Source organism: Mesoplodon densirostris, chromosome X (assembly GCF_025265405.1).
Source record: "Mesoplodon densirostris isolate mMesDen1 chromosome X, mMesDen1 primary haplotype, whole genome shotgun sequence".
In the NCBI taxonomy this organism is placed as follows: domain Eukaryota; kingdom Metazoa; phylum Chordata; class Mammalia; order Artiodactyla; family Ziphiidae; genus Mesoplodon; species Mesoplodon densirostris.
The window spans coordinates 41,273,364-41,288,721 of record NC_082681.1 but is presented as its reverse complement, the minus strand read 5'-3'; the positions used below and the strand labels follow the sequence as shown (position 1 = coordinate 41,288,721).

Below are 15,358 nucleotides of genomic sequence, written 5' to 3'. Positions count from 1 at the left end.
TTATACAGAACCAAATGTATCAATAGTTGACCAAAAGAAAACAAAACAAAGAAACAAACAAAGAAAACCTCTTCTGAGCAATTTTTGTTTTCTCACTGCCAACTGCTATTTTCCTGCCCACCCTCCCTACCCCAATGCTGCTTCTGCTACCACTTAGTAAGGTGTAGGCACTGCCCTGCTCTAAACATTTTACATGTAACAACTCATTTAATCCTAACAAAACCCCTACCAGGTCAGTATTGTTGTCCCTATTTCACAGATGGAGAAGCACAGACCAAAGTTAAATAACTTTTCTAAAGTTTAAACCAATGGAATCCTCAACCCTATTAATGACTTGACCAATATTACCTTTCATATATGTGGAAGTTGCAAAAACTAAAGAAAAGCACAAAAAGAGAATACACTGACCGATAATCTGTAAACACCCATCGGGATGGAATTCTCCAATATCACCAGTGCAAAACCACCTTTGGCCATTTTCGTCCACAGAATAATCCTCAGCTGTTTTCTCTTCATTTTTAAAATATCCCATGGAGATATTCTGTCCACCGATTACGATTTCACCTCTGGGGTTTGGTTTGTCATGAACTGTATAACCACCTGGAAGTCATAAAAGCAAATTAGCTATTGTTCTAAAACAAATTTACTTGTATTAATTCTTAAAGATCCTTTGCTACTATTTTTCTGCTGATCAAATTTTACTTCAGTTTACAGGAGCATATTAGTTAATATTTCCCAGGATCATAAAATTTCACACTTGGAACATCATTAAAGCTTAGGGTTCATAGAGTTCTGTTAAGATAAAATCACCCCCAAGAAGGGTAACACTTGAAGTTGTTAGAAGTAAATTATTAATATGTTGATATCAAATGTGTTTCAGATATATTCTAAGGAGGTTTTAATCAAAGAGCATAGGTAGTTATAAATTTAAAACTATTCAATATTTCAGTATGACAAAACCCATTGTACATAAAACATTAAACTCATTATATAAAGCAAAGGATCTTTCATAGCAAGGAAAACTCCAAATATGGACCCACTCTCCAAAACTGACATTAAAGCCCAGTACCAGAAAAATTAGAAAAATAAAAATTAAAGGCAAAATTCTCCTTACCAAGTTTTACAATATACCTTGTTTCTCTGATTCCACTGCTTAATAAATAACCCATTTAGTAAAGCAATATTGATGCTGATGCCCAATATACATAGACACACACTTGCTATATTTTTTAAGATTTTCATTCTAAAATTGGAAAGGCATTACCATGGGAGAAAGGAGGACTTATTCCCAAGATGTAAAACTCTTGGGAATAAAATTGGCCTTTCAGTGTGGTATTTAAAAAGGAACGGTTGTTTGCTCATAGAGCACCACAGTAATGCACATAATAAAAAGTCACATAGGAGAAACACTTTTTGAAACTTCAAATTTATGCCAGATAAAGCTCATTCATTTTCTTGGGTTCAAATAACCTAAGGGATGTGTCCTACAAGGTAACTGGTCCTTTAAAGGTTCAGTCTATGGCTCTTTACACACAACAATATTGTACTATATTCATCAGACTTGTTTAGAGACTAAAACTTAACTATCCCAGCCACTAAAAAGGCAATTATGTAATGTAATAGAGATGCTAAATATCGCTATGGCAGTGATCATATTATAACATGTAAATGTATCAAATTAACATGTTGTACACCTTAAATTTACACAATGTTGTACGTCAAATATACCAAATTGAAAAGTTAAAGAGGGATTTCCCTGGTGGCTCAGTGGTTAAGAATCCACCTGCCAACGCAGGGGACACAGGTTTGATCCCTGGTCTGGGAAGATCCCACATGCCACGGAGCAACTAAACCCGTGCACCACAGCTACTGAGCCTGCGCTCTGGAGCCTGCAAGCCACAATTACTGAGTCCGTGTGCCACAACTACTGAAGCCCTCGCACCTAGAGCCTGTGCTTCGCAACAAGAGAAGCCACCGCAATGAGACGCCCGCACACCGCAATGAGATGCCTGCACACCGCAATGAAGGGTTCCCCCTGCTCATCGCAACTAGAGAAAGCCCACGCGCAGCAACAAAGACCCAAAGCAGCCAAATATGAATAAATAAATAATTTTTTTAAAAATAAAAGAAAATCTTAAGCTTTTTAATTACTCTTCCTTTATCTGGCATGGCTAGGCTATTCATTATTTTGCAGTTAATGAATATGTTTAATATTTTTCACAATTTCATCATAGGAAGACTGCTTTGCTTTTGCAGATTATCACCACTGTCTATAAAACACAGGTTTCCTCTAAGTGGCTCGCCTTCTGCAGTTACTTATAAAAATTAAACTATACAAATACCTGGACAATTGATTCTCAACTATAAAAATGTTTGCTGGGGGCAATTGGGATTGACATGTATACACTGATGTGTATAAAATTGATGACTAATAAGAACCTGCAGTATAAAAAAACAAACAAAAACAACTAATACTAAACTTTCTTTGGGTTATTTGTATGGAAATATGTTAATATAAATGTTTCAGACATTACATGAAATTTCTAAAAATCTTATATGTTCTGGTATAATGTTATAAGTCATAATTCTAGTTATTACTTTAAAATGTATATCTCAGAAATAACTAAATTTCCTTGTCAATTGCATTATTATGAACTTTCATCAAATCTTTAACTGTGGTCATTTTTAAGTCTTTTGTCATTTACAGACAGCTCTGGGTGTACTCTGATGCTTTTGCAAAAATGTTCCTATAAAAGGGTTTCATCTTCAAGGAATTCATGGAAAAGACTCTGACAAGTACAGGTATCTGGTAACTGACTATACTGCTGAACTGAATGAATAAGCATTTTCAGAACTCTAATGGAAAACTGATGAATTCATAAAAGTGCTAACAAAAGATCAAGATGAAAAAAAAATTACATGGAACTGAGTGAACTGATGAGGATGATTATAATTTTTGTGACTTTCTGTTTGAATAAAAAAAAATCCCACAAGGACCCAGAGGCAAAAAATATACAAATCAATTTTCACTGCAAAATAAAGGAGCTGTTACAGTGGAGGATTGCTGGACTGAATGTCAATATTATGACATAGTATGAGTGTGTTTCATGTTTGGTAATTGCAATCATTGTTGCTTTTGTTGTGGTCATCCATTTACAATGCTTGGTGTCAGTTTATTTATCTCTTGTAAAAATAAAATACAGTGTGTGTGTGTGTGAAGAAAAAAAAAACAAAGCTGGAAAATTCCAAAATACTTGAAGGTTAAATGGTTCTATTCTAAGCAATACATGGATCTTGCTGTCTGTATGTGAACTGAATAACATGCACAGTGACCAAGCAAAAAAAAAAAAAAAAGAAATACAAATTATCAGGTCTCCTCAGATCTACTGAATGAGTCTTTCTGGAGGTAGGGTCCAGGAATTTGTGTTTTATCAGCTTTCCAGATGATTCTCATGCATGCTAAAGAGTAGGAACCACTCTTCTATATGCCAGGTTCTGTGAAAATCTGTCCCCATTGCTACATTCTCTGTGAGGTTGTAAGACCATATGGATAAGACAGGGAGTAAAGAAGGTAGTTTTTGAAAAGCCAGTAAAAAATTACTTAATATTGTTTACATAAGGCTGTTTGTTAACTTCCTCCTTTCACTTAGTTATTTGGAATATCAAATTTTCTAAGTGAGTTTAAGGTGCACTGGTGAATTAAATGCAAAACCTGGATTAAGGTTGAGATTTTCTTACTCCTTGTTCAGACCCAGTCCATTCTTTTTATTTTCCTCCACAAGGTTCCCATTTGCCTCTTGAGTAATCCAGTGGAACTGTTTTTTCCTTACTAAACTTCAGGATGTACCAGGAGTCAGGTCCAGGAAAATGTCTTCAAAATAATTCTCTCCTTGGTATCTTTTCTGATATAAGATCTTGCCAAGAGCTTGTTCTCCACTGCAAAATCATATGGTGATTCACTGTTTACCAAAAGTTTGATTGAGCCAAACCAGGGATGTGATTTAGGAGACAGCAAAGTATGGTAGAAAGTGCATCAGTTTTAGTGTCAAACAGTTCTAGGTGTGATTCATGGTCTGCCACTTACTAGCTGTGCAATTAATGTCTCTGAATTACAATTTCCTTGGCCATTGAATGTGCTGTGTGTTAAGTAGTTCTTAATTCACTTGTTTGTCAGTCTATGGGTTTATTTGTATATGCCTATCTCACTACAAACAGCTGATGAAGTTAATGAAATAATTCACATCAAGTGTCTAGTCCTTTGCCTAGAACCTATAAGATATTTAATAAAAGTTAACTCTCTTTAAAAAAAATGTTTGCTGGGGTCAAGCGCTAAGTTGGGGGGTATGTGTGTGTGTGTGATTAGTCACTCTATCCCCTGAGAATATGGGGTTTCATTTCCCAGCCGAAACCTACTCACTAGCAAAATCTAGCTTCAAAAGGTAGGATATACATCCTTCTCCAAATCCAGGGAATGCCCCACTAAGAATTTTTTCCTCTTTACCATCGAGTATTCCCAAGTTCAGAATCATCATGCCTAGATTCTAGAGATCTCCCTTTCCTCTTGGGAACCTAACAATGTTACTGAAGAAAAAGAAAGCACAGGGAAAAGCAACAGCAAAGACTCGCTTGCTACCGCAGACAACCTAATGCTTTATAAAAATGGAAGTCTAGAAGCTCGCAGTAGTTTTTAGCATATCTAGAAACACTAGAGCTTGTCATAAAATGCTTACCTTCCTGCCAGTCTTTTAGCTTAATCTCACAGCAAATAAGAGGGGCTCCAACTCTGCCAGTAGTATAGTCAGTAACTATAAGGGAAAGAGCAACAAAGATATTAATTAGTGTAACAAATTTCAGACTCCCACTAATGTGATTACAGGAATATTAAAGTTGGAGCCAGATTCTGAAAGATGACAAAAGAAGAGGCCATAGTGAGAGGAATGCAAAGCGTGACCATTTTTCAATAATTCAGCTTCATTATTTATTTATTTATTTATTTTTGGCCACACCACACAATGTGCGGGATCTTAGTTCCCTGACCAGGGATCAAACCCGTGCCCCCTGCAGTGGAAGCATGGAGTCTTAACCACTGGACCGCCAGGGAAGTCCCTTCAGCTTCATTTTAACAGTGTAATTGATTTCAATGTTGGTACATCATTTTGGCTTCTCATGGCTACATTTCGGATAATTAAGTATAAAAATCTGTTAAGGGAGGAGAGCTGGCTCCACCATTATCTACGTAGGATTCTGGTAAGACAGATTTTGATTGGAAGTCCTCCTCTACAACTCGCTGACTGGATGTATAAATTGGACAAGTTACTTAACTTCCCTAAACCTCCATTTCCTCATCTATATAAAAGGGGATAATAACAGAACCCATTTCATACAGGGATATGCTGTGAGGGTTAAATGAGATGATTCGTGGACAGTGCTTAACACTTCTTGGCAAAAAACAAAGTGTTCAATAAATGTTAGCAGCTATTATCCAACATGATGATGATGATGATATTATCCTTTTGTAGTTTGTGATTATTGCTCACAGTAATCAAGTATTTATGGACAACCTATTATGTACCTAGCATTATATTAAACATTGTGAGGAAAACACATTAAAGGTAAGGAGACCCTGCCCTCAATGAGCTTACAAACAAACTACCTGGAGAGAAAAGTACGTGAAATAATTTAGAGCACTTTTAAATACTAAACTGCGTGGTACTGATGGTGAGAACAACAGCACCTTGGAGACTAGAAAGATCAATGTAAGATGAAATGTCTGGGAAACCCTTAACTGAAGAGTTGCACATGAGAAGATGGCTGTGACCAGATAGCAAAAAGGGTATTGCAAGAGAAGGGAACAGAAAATACAAGAGAGAGTAAGAAGGTTGGCTTATTTGGAAACAATAATCCTGGTGTGTACACAGGTGGCAAAGAATGATGAAGAGGTACAATGGTGCCAGGTTAGAGACATCTTGAAAGCTACGTTCACCAGGTATGAAGCAGTGTTTGAGGTGGATGTGTCTAACAGAAGAATAGAGGATGAATCAGAAGTAATATAATAGAGGCAGACACAGCAGCTGAAAGGCTGTTACCACAGGGCAGTGTGAAGTAATAAAAGGTTAGATGCCAAAGGTGGCAGGCAGTGGAGGGAGCAATCCAATGAAAAAGTGGGAAGATCTGGTGAAAGTTAAAGATATTAAAAATAAACAATCAGATGACTTCAAAGCTAATGCCCTGAATGATTTTAAGGATGGTAATAACACTGTCAAACAATTTGGCAATGGAAAGATGGTTTTGGATAATGGCATTGACTTTGGACATAAGTTTAAAGTGAAAGTGAGATAGTAAAAAAATTACTATACCCATTGTTTCACAACCTAGGGTGATTTGCCCCTTAAGGGATATTTGGTAACATCTAAAGATATAATTCATTGTCATGTTATATGGCAGCTATCTAGTGGCTAAACAACCTACAATGTGCAGGAGAGCTCCCAACAATAAAGAATTATCTGCTTCAAAATTTCAGCAGTGCTGAAGTTGAGAAACCCTGCTATAGGCTGTTGAAAACAACAGAAAGCAAACAAGAAGTCAGGGCAGGAATACAGATTCGAGAGGGAACACAAAAGTGATACCTTATTCCAAGACTGCAGTTCTCCGAGGAAGTGATCATTTAGAGAAAGAAGATTACAAGACCAGGGTGACAGAACTTTCAGGACTGACAATGTGTCATAAGTATTTACGAGGCTTAAAAATAAAGGGTACACATGACTCAACTACAAGTTTCTAAAACTAAAATATGTAGATTTTCATTGAATCTGATATTACTTAAGAGGTATAAAGTTACCATGGTTCCCAAAGGCAATGCAAATTGGCCTTACCAGTAGCAATTAACATAATTATTTGCCACATTAAAAATGCTTACCTTCAGTAACTGTGCCAGCACCACATGATTCTGTCAGTCCATAACCCTGACCAACCGGGCAGCAGAAGCAGACATTCATGAATCGTTGTGTCTGCGGAGACAGGGGTGCTCCACCAGACAGCATCATACGGACATTCCCTCCTAGCAGAGCCTTCACCTTTTTAAACAGTATCCTTGATAAAAGGGATGATAAATGATTTTAATATACGCACAGATTATTCTTGGTGACACACTAATTTATAGGCTCTGGAAGAGATTTCTCAACTTTGGTTGAACACCTATATTTCAGGACTATTGTGATAATGAGAGGTGAACAAAGCAACAACTAGTAGCACATTGAAAAAAAATGCCAGAAAAACTCTTAAAAAGGCAAAAAGAAAAATGTATGGTGTCAGGAAACTACTTTGACACACAGTAAATGAAAGAAAAGGATGATGTCAAAGGAAAAAATGTAAAGTTACCTTTGGAACATTTAGTCATCTATCTTATTTCCCTTCCAATGAAAAATGCTTCCCCATCTCAACTCCCCAGCACCACATTTAAAATAACCATTATATTCATACACTTAATATGCTATTTTATGAATACAATAAATCAGAAACCTTCACGCCAAATAAATCTTGAAAATCACTTTTTTTGAGTTAGAAATGGCATTTTTTAAACTCAGTTGTCTTGACACAAAAGTCTACTCTAGTTTTTCTTCATGAGACCAAATATTATAATTAAATCTTAAATATGTACGCAATTATTAAAATTTGTTAATTTGCCAAGATCAGAGTTCAAGGTCCTCTGCTTGCTATACAAGCAATGAGGCTTAGAAGTGAATAAAAGAGTAATTCAACATTATGATCATGGTGGTGATGCTCAAACTAAATTAACTTGTTGTTTACTTACTCATCTGCCAGATGTAAAAACACAAAAAGATTTAAAGGCTCAAACTACAGAGTCTATGAGATATACTTACAGATTGCAAAGCGGTGCATCATATCCCTTTTTGATCTGTTCCAATTTGTAATCATACCCTATCTTGAACAGAGTTTTCTGGATATAATTCATCTCTTGGACTTTGCTCATAACATTCTTATAAATTCTATCCATGATTTCCTAAAAGGCAAGCAACATATTAAATAATCTGAAAAGAACTACACCAACACTGAGACAGTCTTAGTCGAAAATACCTTATTTACAATACCTTAGGTAAAAGTCTTTAGTAGAATGGAAATATTTATTATATTGTAGGATTAATTTCACTAACTTGTTCACTATTTCAAAAACACTAAGGACAAGTATAGGGGTTTCTTCAGTTCTACACACTAAGTTTATCTAAAATTTTTAAAAAATTGACTGGAGAATAAATAGTTCATTCACCTATCACATAAAGATAATTTTTTAAATTCTTTTCTTCAAATATATTCACTTACTCTCAAATAGCACTAAAACATCCAACTATGTTGAATCTAATCCTGATGTTTTTCTTACTACTACCTGGGACTCTTACAGCCTGGCAGAGAGTTTTACAGTTTCTTAAAATTCTTATGTCCTTATAATTTAGGCATTTCTATTCCATTTTAATAGAAGCTAAGATAACAACAAAAAAATAGGATTCTTGTTCACAGCTCCTTGGGAAATTAGAAGTAGGACTAGGTTTGGGATATACTGACTCCCAAGATAATACATGCAAAACAGAAAACAAAAAAACCCCAAACAAACCAATAAAAGCCCCAACTACCACTAAATGATGTTTTCTTGGCATTACTTAGCACAAATTAACAAGAGTTATTGCATAAAGCACACCTATTTATAAATACCTAGTTTTAAATATTTAAAATAGCAATTAATGTAAATTCAGTTGTGCTACAATGAATAACTCTATGGATGGCTCTTTCAAGATTAGAACAGAGTCATACACAAATGAGGACAGCAGAACCAGCCCTTGCATTATGCTAAGTGAAATAAGTCAGACAGAAAAAGACAAATACTACATGATCTCACTTACATGCAAAACCTAAAAAAGCTGAATTCATAGCAACAGAGAGTAAATAAGTGGTTGTCCAGGTCTGGGGTGGGAGGGAAATGGGGAGATGTTGGTCAAAGGGTACAAACTTCCAGGTGAATAAGTCTAGAGATCTAATGTACAGCACGGTGACTACACTTAACAAGACTGTATTGTATACTTAAAAGGTGGTAAAACAATAGATCTTAAATGTTCTCATCATAAACACACAAATAGTAACTATGTGAGGTGATAAATGTGTTGATTAACATTACTGTGGTAACCATTCCACAATACATATGTATATCAAATCATCACACTGTACACCTTAAACTGACACAATGCTACGTGTCAATTATATGTCAATAAAGCTGGGGGGGTGCATAGTACAATGTTGTTTTCTACATTTCCACAAAAGGTATCACCGTTGGATAACTGAAATCTTTGTTTATATCTGTGACTGAGAAATCCCAGAAGTTCCCTAAAAGGATTTCAACATCCTATAACTATCCTGCTTTAAAAAGTGTATGGAAACCAGACAAAGATGTCACAAAGAAAGAAACCTACAGGCCAATATCACTGATGAACATAGAAGCAAAACTCCTCAACAAGATACTAGCAAACAGAATCCAACAGCACATTAAAAGGATCATACACCATGATCAAGTGGGGTTTACCCCAGGAATGCAAGGATTCTTCAATATATACAAATCAATCAATGTGATGCACCACATTAACAAATTGAAGAAGAAAAACCATATGATCAACTCAAAAGATGCAGAGAAAGCTTTCAACAAAATTCAACACCCATTTATGATAAAAACACTCCAGAAAATAGGCATAGAGGGAACTTACCTCAACATAATAAAGGCCATATATCACAAACCCACAGCCAACATCCTTCTCAATGGTGAAAAACTGAAACCATTGCCTCTAAGATCAGGAACAAGACAAGGTTGTCCACTCTCACCACTATTATTCAACATAGTTTTGGAAGTTTTAGCCACAGCAATCAGAGAAGAAAAAGAAATAAAAGGAATCCAAATCAGAGAAGAAGTAAAGCTGTCACTGTTTGCAGACGACATGATACTATACATAGAGAATCCTAAACATGCTACTAGAAAACTACTAGAGCTAATCAACGAATCTGGTAAAGTAGCAGGATACAAAATTAATGCATAGAAATCTCTTGCATTCCTATACACGAAGGATGAAAAATCTGAAAGAAAAATTAAGGAAACACTCCCATTTACCACTGCAACAAAAAGAATAAAATACCTAGGAATAAACCTACCTAAGGAGACAAAAGACCTGTATGCAGAAAACTATAAGACACTGATGAAAGAAATTAAAGATGATACAAACAGATGGAGAGATATACCATGTTCTGGGATTGGAAGAATCAACATTGTGAAACTGACTATACTACCCAAAGCAATCTACAGATTCAATGCAATCCCTATCAAACTACCAATGGCATTTTTCAGAGAACTAGAACAAAAAATTTCACTATTTGTATGGAAACACAAAAGACCCTGAATAGCCAAAGCAATCTTGAGAAAGAAAAACAGAGCTGGAGGAATCAGGCTCCCACTTCAGACTATACTACAAGGCTACAGTAATCAAGACAGTATGGTTCTGGCACAAAAACAGAAATACAGATCAATGGAACAGGATAGAAAGCCCAGAGATAAACCCATGCACGTATGGTCACCTTATTTTTGAAAAAGGAGGCAAGACTATACAATGGAGAAAACACAGCCTCTTCAATAAGGGGTGCTGGGAAAACTGGACAGCTACATGTAAAAGAATGAAATTAGAACAATCCCTAACACCATACACAAAAATAAACTCAAAATGGATTAAAGACCTAAATTTAAGACCAGACGTTATAAAACTCGTAGAGGAAAACATAGGCAGAACACTCTATGACATAAATCACAGCAAGATCCTTTTGGACCCGCCTCCTAGAGAAATGCAAATAAAAACAAAAATAAACAAAGGGACCTAATGAAACTTAAAAGCTTTTGCACAGCAAAGGAAACCATAAACAAGACCAAAAGACAACCCTCAGAATGGGAGAAAATATTTGCAAATGAAGCAACTGACAAAGGATTAGTCTCCAAAATATATAAGCAGCTCATGCAGCTCAATATCAAAAAAACAAACCACCCAATCCAAAAATGGGCAGAGACCTAAATAGATATTTCTCCAAAGAAGATATACAGACTGCAAACAAACACATGAAAGGATGCTCAACATCACTAACTATTAGAGAAATGAAAATCAAAACTACAACGAGGTATCACCTCGCATTGGTCAGAATGACCACCATCAAAAAATCTACAAACAATCAATGCTAGAGAGGGTGTGGAGAAAAGGGAACCCTCTTGCACTGTTTGTGGGAATGTGAATTGATAGAGCCACTATGGAGAACAGTATAGTGGTTTCTTAAAAAACTAAAAATAGACTTACCAAATGACCCAGCAATCCCTCTACTGGGCATATATCCTGAGAAAACCATAATTCAAAAAGAGTCATGAACCACAATGTTCACTGCAGCTCTATTTACAATAGCCAGGACATGGAAGCAATGTAAGCGTCCATCGACAGATGAATGGATAAAGAAGATCTGGCACATATATACAATGGAATATTACTCAGCCATAAAAAGAAACGAAATTGAGTTATTTGTAGTGAGGTGGATGGACCTAGAGTCTGTCATACAGAGTGAAGTAAGTCAGAAAGAGAAAGACAAATGCCGTATGCTAACACATATATATGGAATCTAAAAAGAAAAAAAAATGGTTGTGAAGAACCTAGGGGCAGGACAGGAATAAAGACTCAGACATAGAGAATGGACTTGAGGACATGGGGAGGGGTAGTGTAAGCTGGGACCAAGTGAGAGAGTGGCAGGGACATATATACACTACGAAATATAAAATAGTTAGCTCGTGGGAAGCAGCCGCATAGCACAGGGAGATCAGCTTGGTGCTTTGTGACCACCTGGAGGGGTGGGATAGGGAGGGTGGGAGGGAGATGCAAGAGGGAGGGGATATGGAGATATATGTATACGTATAGCTGATTCACTTTGTTATACAGGAGAAACTAACACAACATTGTGAAGCAATTGTATTCCAATAAAGATGTTAAAAAAGTGTATGGTATGCAAATGTCAAATCATGTAGTACACCTGAAACTAACATAATATATATCAACTATATTTCAATTTAAAAAATCACCCCCAAAGGAAATAAATAAATTGTACCATGTGCACCCTACCAATAAATCATGTGTATGTCATTTTTTAAAGAAAGTATGTTGGGTGGAAGAGAGCATATGGGAGTGAGACAGATGTGTGAGAACCACTTCCAGCGCTCCTTCCAACACTATATACCAATCACAGGCACAGAAAGGGCTTAATGAGTAAGGAACACAACACAGTTGCAACAGGTTGGCAGGGTTTATTGTTAGCACATTCAGTCACCCTTTACCTCAACCTAACATTACATGACGTTCAGTGGAGTCACTGCTTATCAGCAGCGATTTAGTCTGAATTCTCACACTGGGAATATGTGACCATTACAATACTAAATGGACCTTTTATTCTGACTCAGGAAAGAAACAAACTAAGAAGATAGAATCTATCAAAAACAATTGTCAATAATAAGATTTTTTAAAGGCCTATTTCCAGACGAGTGGGAGGAGCTAAGGGAGCCAATAAGGTTTGGTGAAGCATCAATGGACTAGCAACATAGGAGGCCATTTACTATCCCTAGGCCTGAAGAAATAAGAGGAGAGAAGTATTACTGGAACCTGGTAGAGGATGGTAACCATGGGAAAGACCTGGTTAGAGCCAACAGGAAAGAGACTGTCCAATGAGCACCTGGCAACAAGTGCCAAAAATCGCAGCGCAGCAGGGAGAGGCAAAGGCAGTAAGTATGCAGACCTCTCTCCCTGCCCTCTGAACTTTCATGAGCACCAACAAGTGGCTAAGCCCCACCAGAAATCAGAAGGCAAGCAAGTCCTCCTGGTAATTCATCCACAGAAATTAGCCTCCCAAAACACAAAGTAAAGAAGAATGAACAATGGGTAATTAAAGGATACATAGCATATCAGCTAACTCCTGTTTATCTTTCAGGCCTAAATTCAGACATTACTTCCTAGACTCCTCGGCCCTTCCCCCTCCCTAATTATGTTCTCTGATACTGTTTCCTAGGAACTCCTGAGTAATAAACCCAACATATTGTTTCCCAAAACAACAAAAACAATCCTAAATAGACAGCCATAGTGGTTAAGAAGTCTCTGAGATCATACTGCTACAAGAGTTCAAGCTTTAATGACCATCTATGGGCTCTGTGACCTTTGGCAAGTTTTTTTTTTCTTTATAAAATGGGGATAACAGGACCCACCTAGCAGAGTCTTAGGGGGGATTAAGTGAGATGATCCATCTAAAGCACTTTAGCACAGTGTCTAGAACATACTTAAGTACTATGGTACCTATTGTTAGCATTGTGTTATGCTTTTAATCAAAAGCCTCTCCTTTTAGTTTGTAAACTTGCTGAATTCTACAGCACCTCTACATAAAAAAGCAAAGGCTATACTGATCTAATTCTTTGGTTATTCGGTAATTTTGTAATTAGAAGCTAAAAAAAAGTTATCTTCCATCTGTAATTCTTAGAAAAAACTGAACACTTCATTGTGTAATCGCAGGTTTTCCGTGTGCAAAAACAATTCTTTGAAAGATAATGGGATAAGATGTAAAGTCTGATCATGATACAAGCAGTGGTGTTACTCCCACTGGAGTTTCGGAAGCCTAAAGCGCTAGAATATATTTGATTATACAAGTTAGAAACACTGTGTTAAATAGCTCATAATTTATCATTATAAGGCTATAAAATATAACATCTTATTTTTATAAAAGGCAATATTTCACATAAGGATTTTGAGTATCTAGAATTCAACTTTTTCTCTGGGAGTTCTCTCAAATGACAGTTTCCTTACTCTTTCTTAGCCACCATAAGGGTCAGGAGGCTTGGATTCTAGAATCAGCTCTGCCATGAATCAGCTCTGCAGTGTTGGGTACACTGCCCCAGTTATCTAGGATGGCCTACGTTGCCTCACTTTTGAATGAAGTCATTAAACAAAATGATCTTTAGAGTGTATTCTACCTTTAAAATATTATGACCAATTCTCAGACTAGGTAATTTGAGCTAGGTCAGTTTCATCACTTAATTTTCAAAAATTGGCAAACCCTAACAGGCATACACTTCAGAAGTTTGCCATTTCATCTTTTCCCAGTGCTTAGCTAAGATTTTAAGGGACACGTTTGGCCATAATTTTCCCAAAGTACAATTATTTTAAAATGTAGAAAAATACCTAAGAGTGTTACTTTTTTACAAGTCCAAGTGCAGGCAGTGAATAACATAAACATTCTGTACTCACCGGGACAGCTGCCATGAGTGAAGGCTTCAGTACAGTACAGTCTCCTTTGCTTCCCTTTTTAATTTTGCTGGACTAGAGTAAAGAAAAAGTAAATAGGATCAAGGAAAGAAACTTTCAGCAGAAAAGGTTATAATTCAAGTATTAACAAGAGCAAAGACAGACTTTTTTAAACATCTTTATTGGAGTATAATTGCTTTACAATGGTGTGTTAGTTTCTGCTTTATAACAAAGTGAATCAGGTATACATATACATATATCCCCATATCTCTTCCCTCTTGTGTCTCCCTCCCTCTCACCCTCCCGATCCCACCCCTCTAGGTGGTCACAAAGCACCCCTCTAGGTGGTCACAAAGCACCAAGCTGATCTCCCTGTGCTATGTGGCTACTTCCCACTAGCTATCTATTTTACATTGAGTAGTGTATATATGTCCATGTCACTCTCTCACTTTGTCCCAGCTTACCCTTCCCCCTCCCCGTATCCTGAAGTCCATTCTCTAGTAGGTCTGTGTCTTTATTCCCGTCTTGCCGTTAGGTTCTTTGTGGCCATTTTTTTTTTTTTAGATTCCATGTATATGTGTTAGCATACGGTATTTGTTTTTCTCCTTCTGACGTCACTCTGTATGACAGACTCTAGGTCCATCCACCTCACTACAAATAACTCAATTTCATTTCTTTTTATGGCTGAGTAATATTCCATTGTATATATGTGCCACATCTTCTTTATTCATTCATCTGTTGATGGACACTTAGGTTGCTTCCATGTCCTGGCTATTGTAAATAGAGCTGCAGTGAACATTGTGGTACATGACTCTTTTTGAATTATGGTTTTCTCAGGGTATATGCCCAGTAGTGGGATTGCTGGGTCGTATGGTAGTTCTATTTTTAGTTTTTTAAGGAACCTCCATACTGTTCTCCATAGTGGCTGTATCAATTTACATTCCCACCAACAGTGCAAGAGGGTTCCCTTTTCTGCACACCCTCTCCAGCATTTGTTGTTTGTAGAT

General features: G+C 36.7%; 1 protein-coding gene across 5 annotated transcripts in view; it reads right to left on the bottom strand.

The window, feature by feature from the left end:
- The window catches only part of ACSL4 (acyl-CoA synthetase long chain family member 4), an 89,778-nt gene that overhangs the window by 20,208 nt on the left and 54,212 nt on the right, over nucleotides 1-15,358 (bottom strand). For all 5 annotated transcript variants that reach the window (XM_060086812.1, XM_060086815.1, XM_060086816.1 and 2 more), the window contains 5 exons: nucleotides 14,355-14,426; nucleotides 7,881-8,020; nucleotides 6,917-7,089; nucleotides 4,731-4,805; nucleotides 409-600 (listed from right to left, as the gene is read on the bottom strand). In XM_060086812.1, coding sequence (XP_059942795.1) covers nucleotides 409-600; nucleotides 4,731-4,805; nucleotides 6,917-7,089; nucleotides 7,881-8,020; nucleotides 14,355-14,426 — 652 coding nt within the window. The remainder of the gene's footprint in view (nucleotides 1-408; nucleotides 601-4,730; nucleotides 4,806-6,916; nucleotides 7,090-7,880; nucleotides 8,021-14,354; nucleotides 14,427-15,358) is intronic.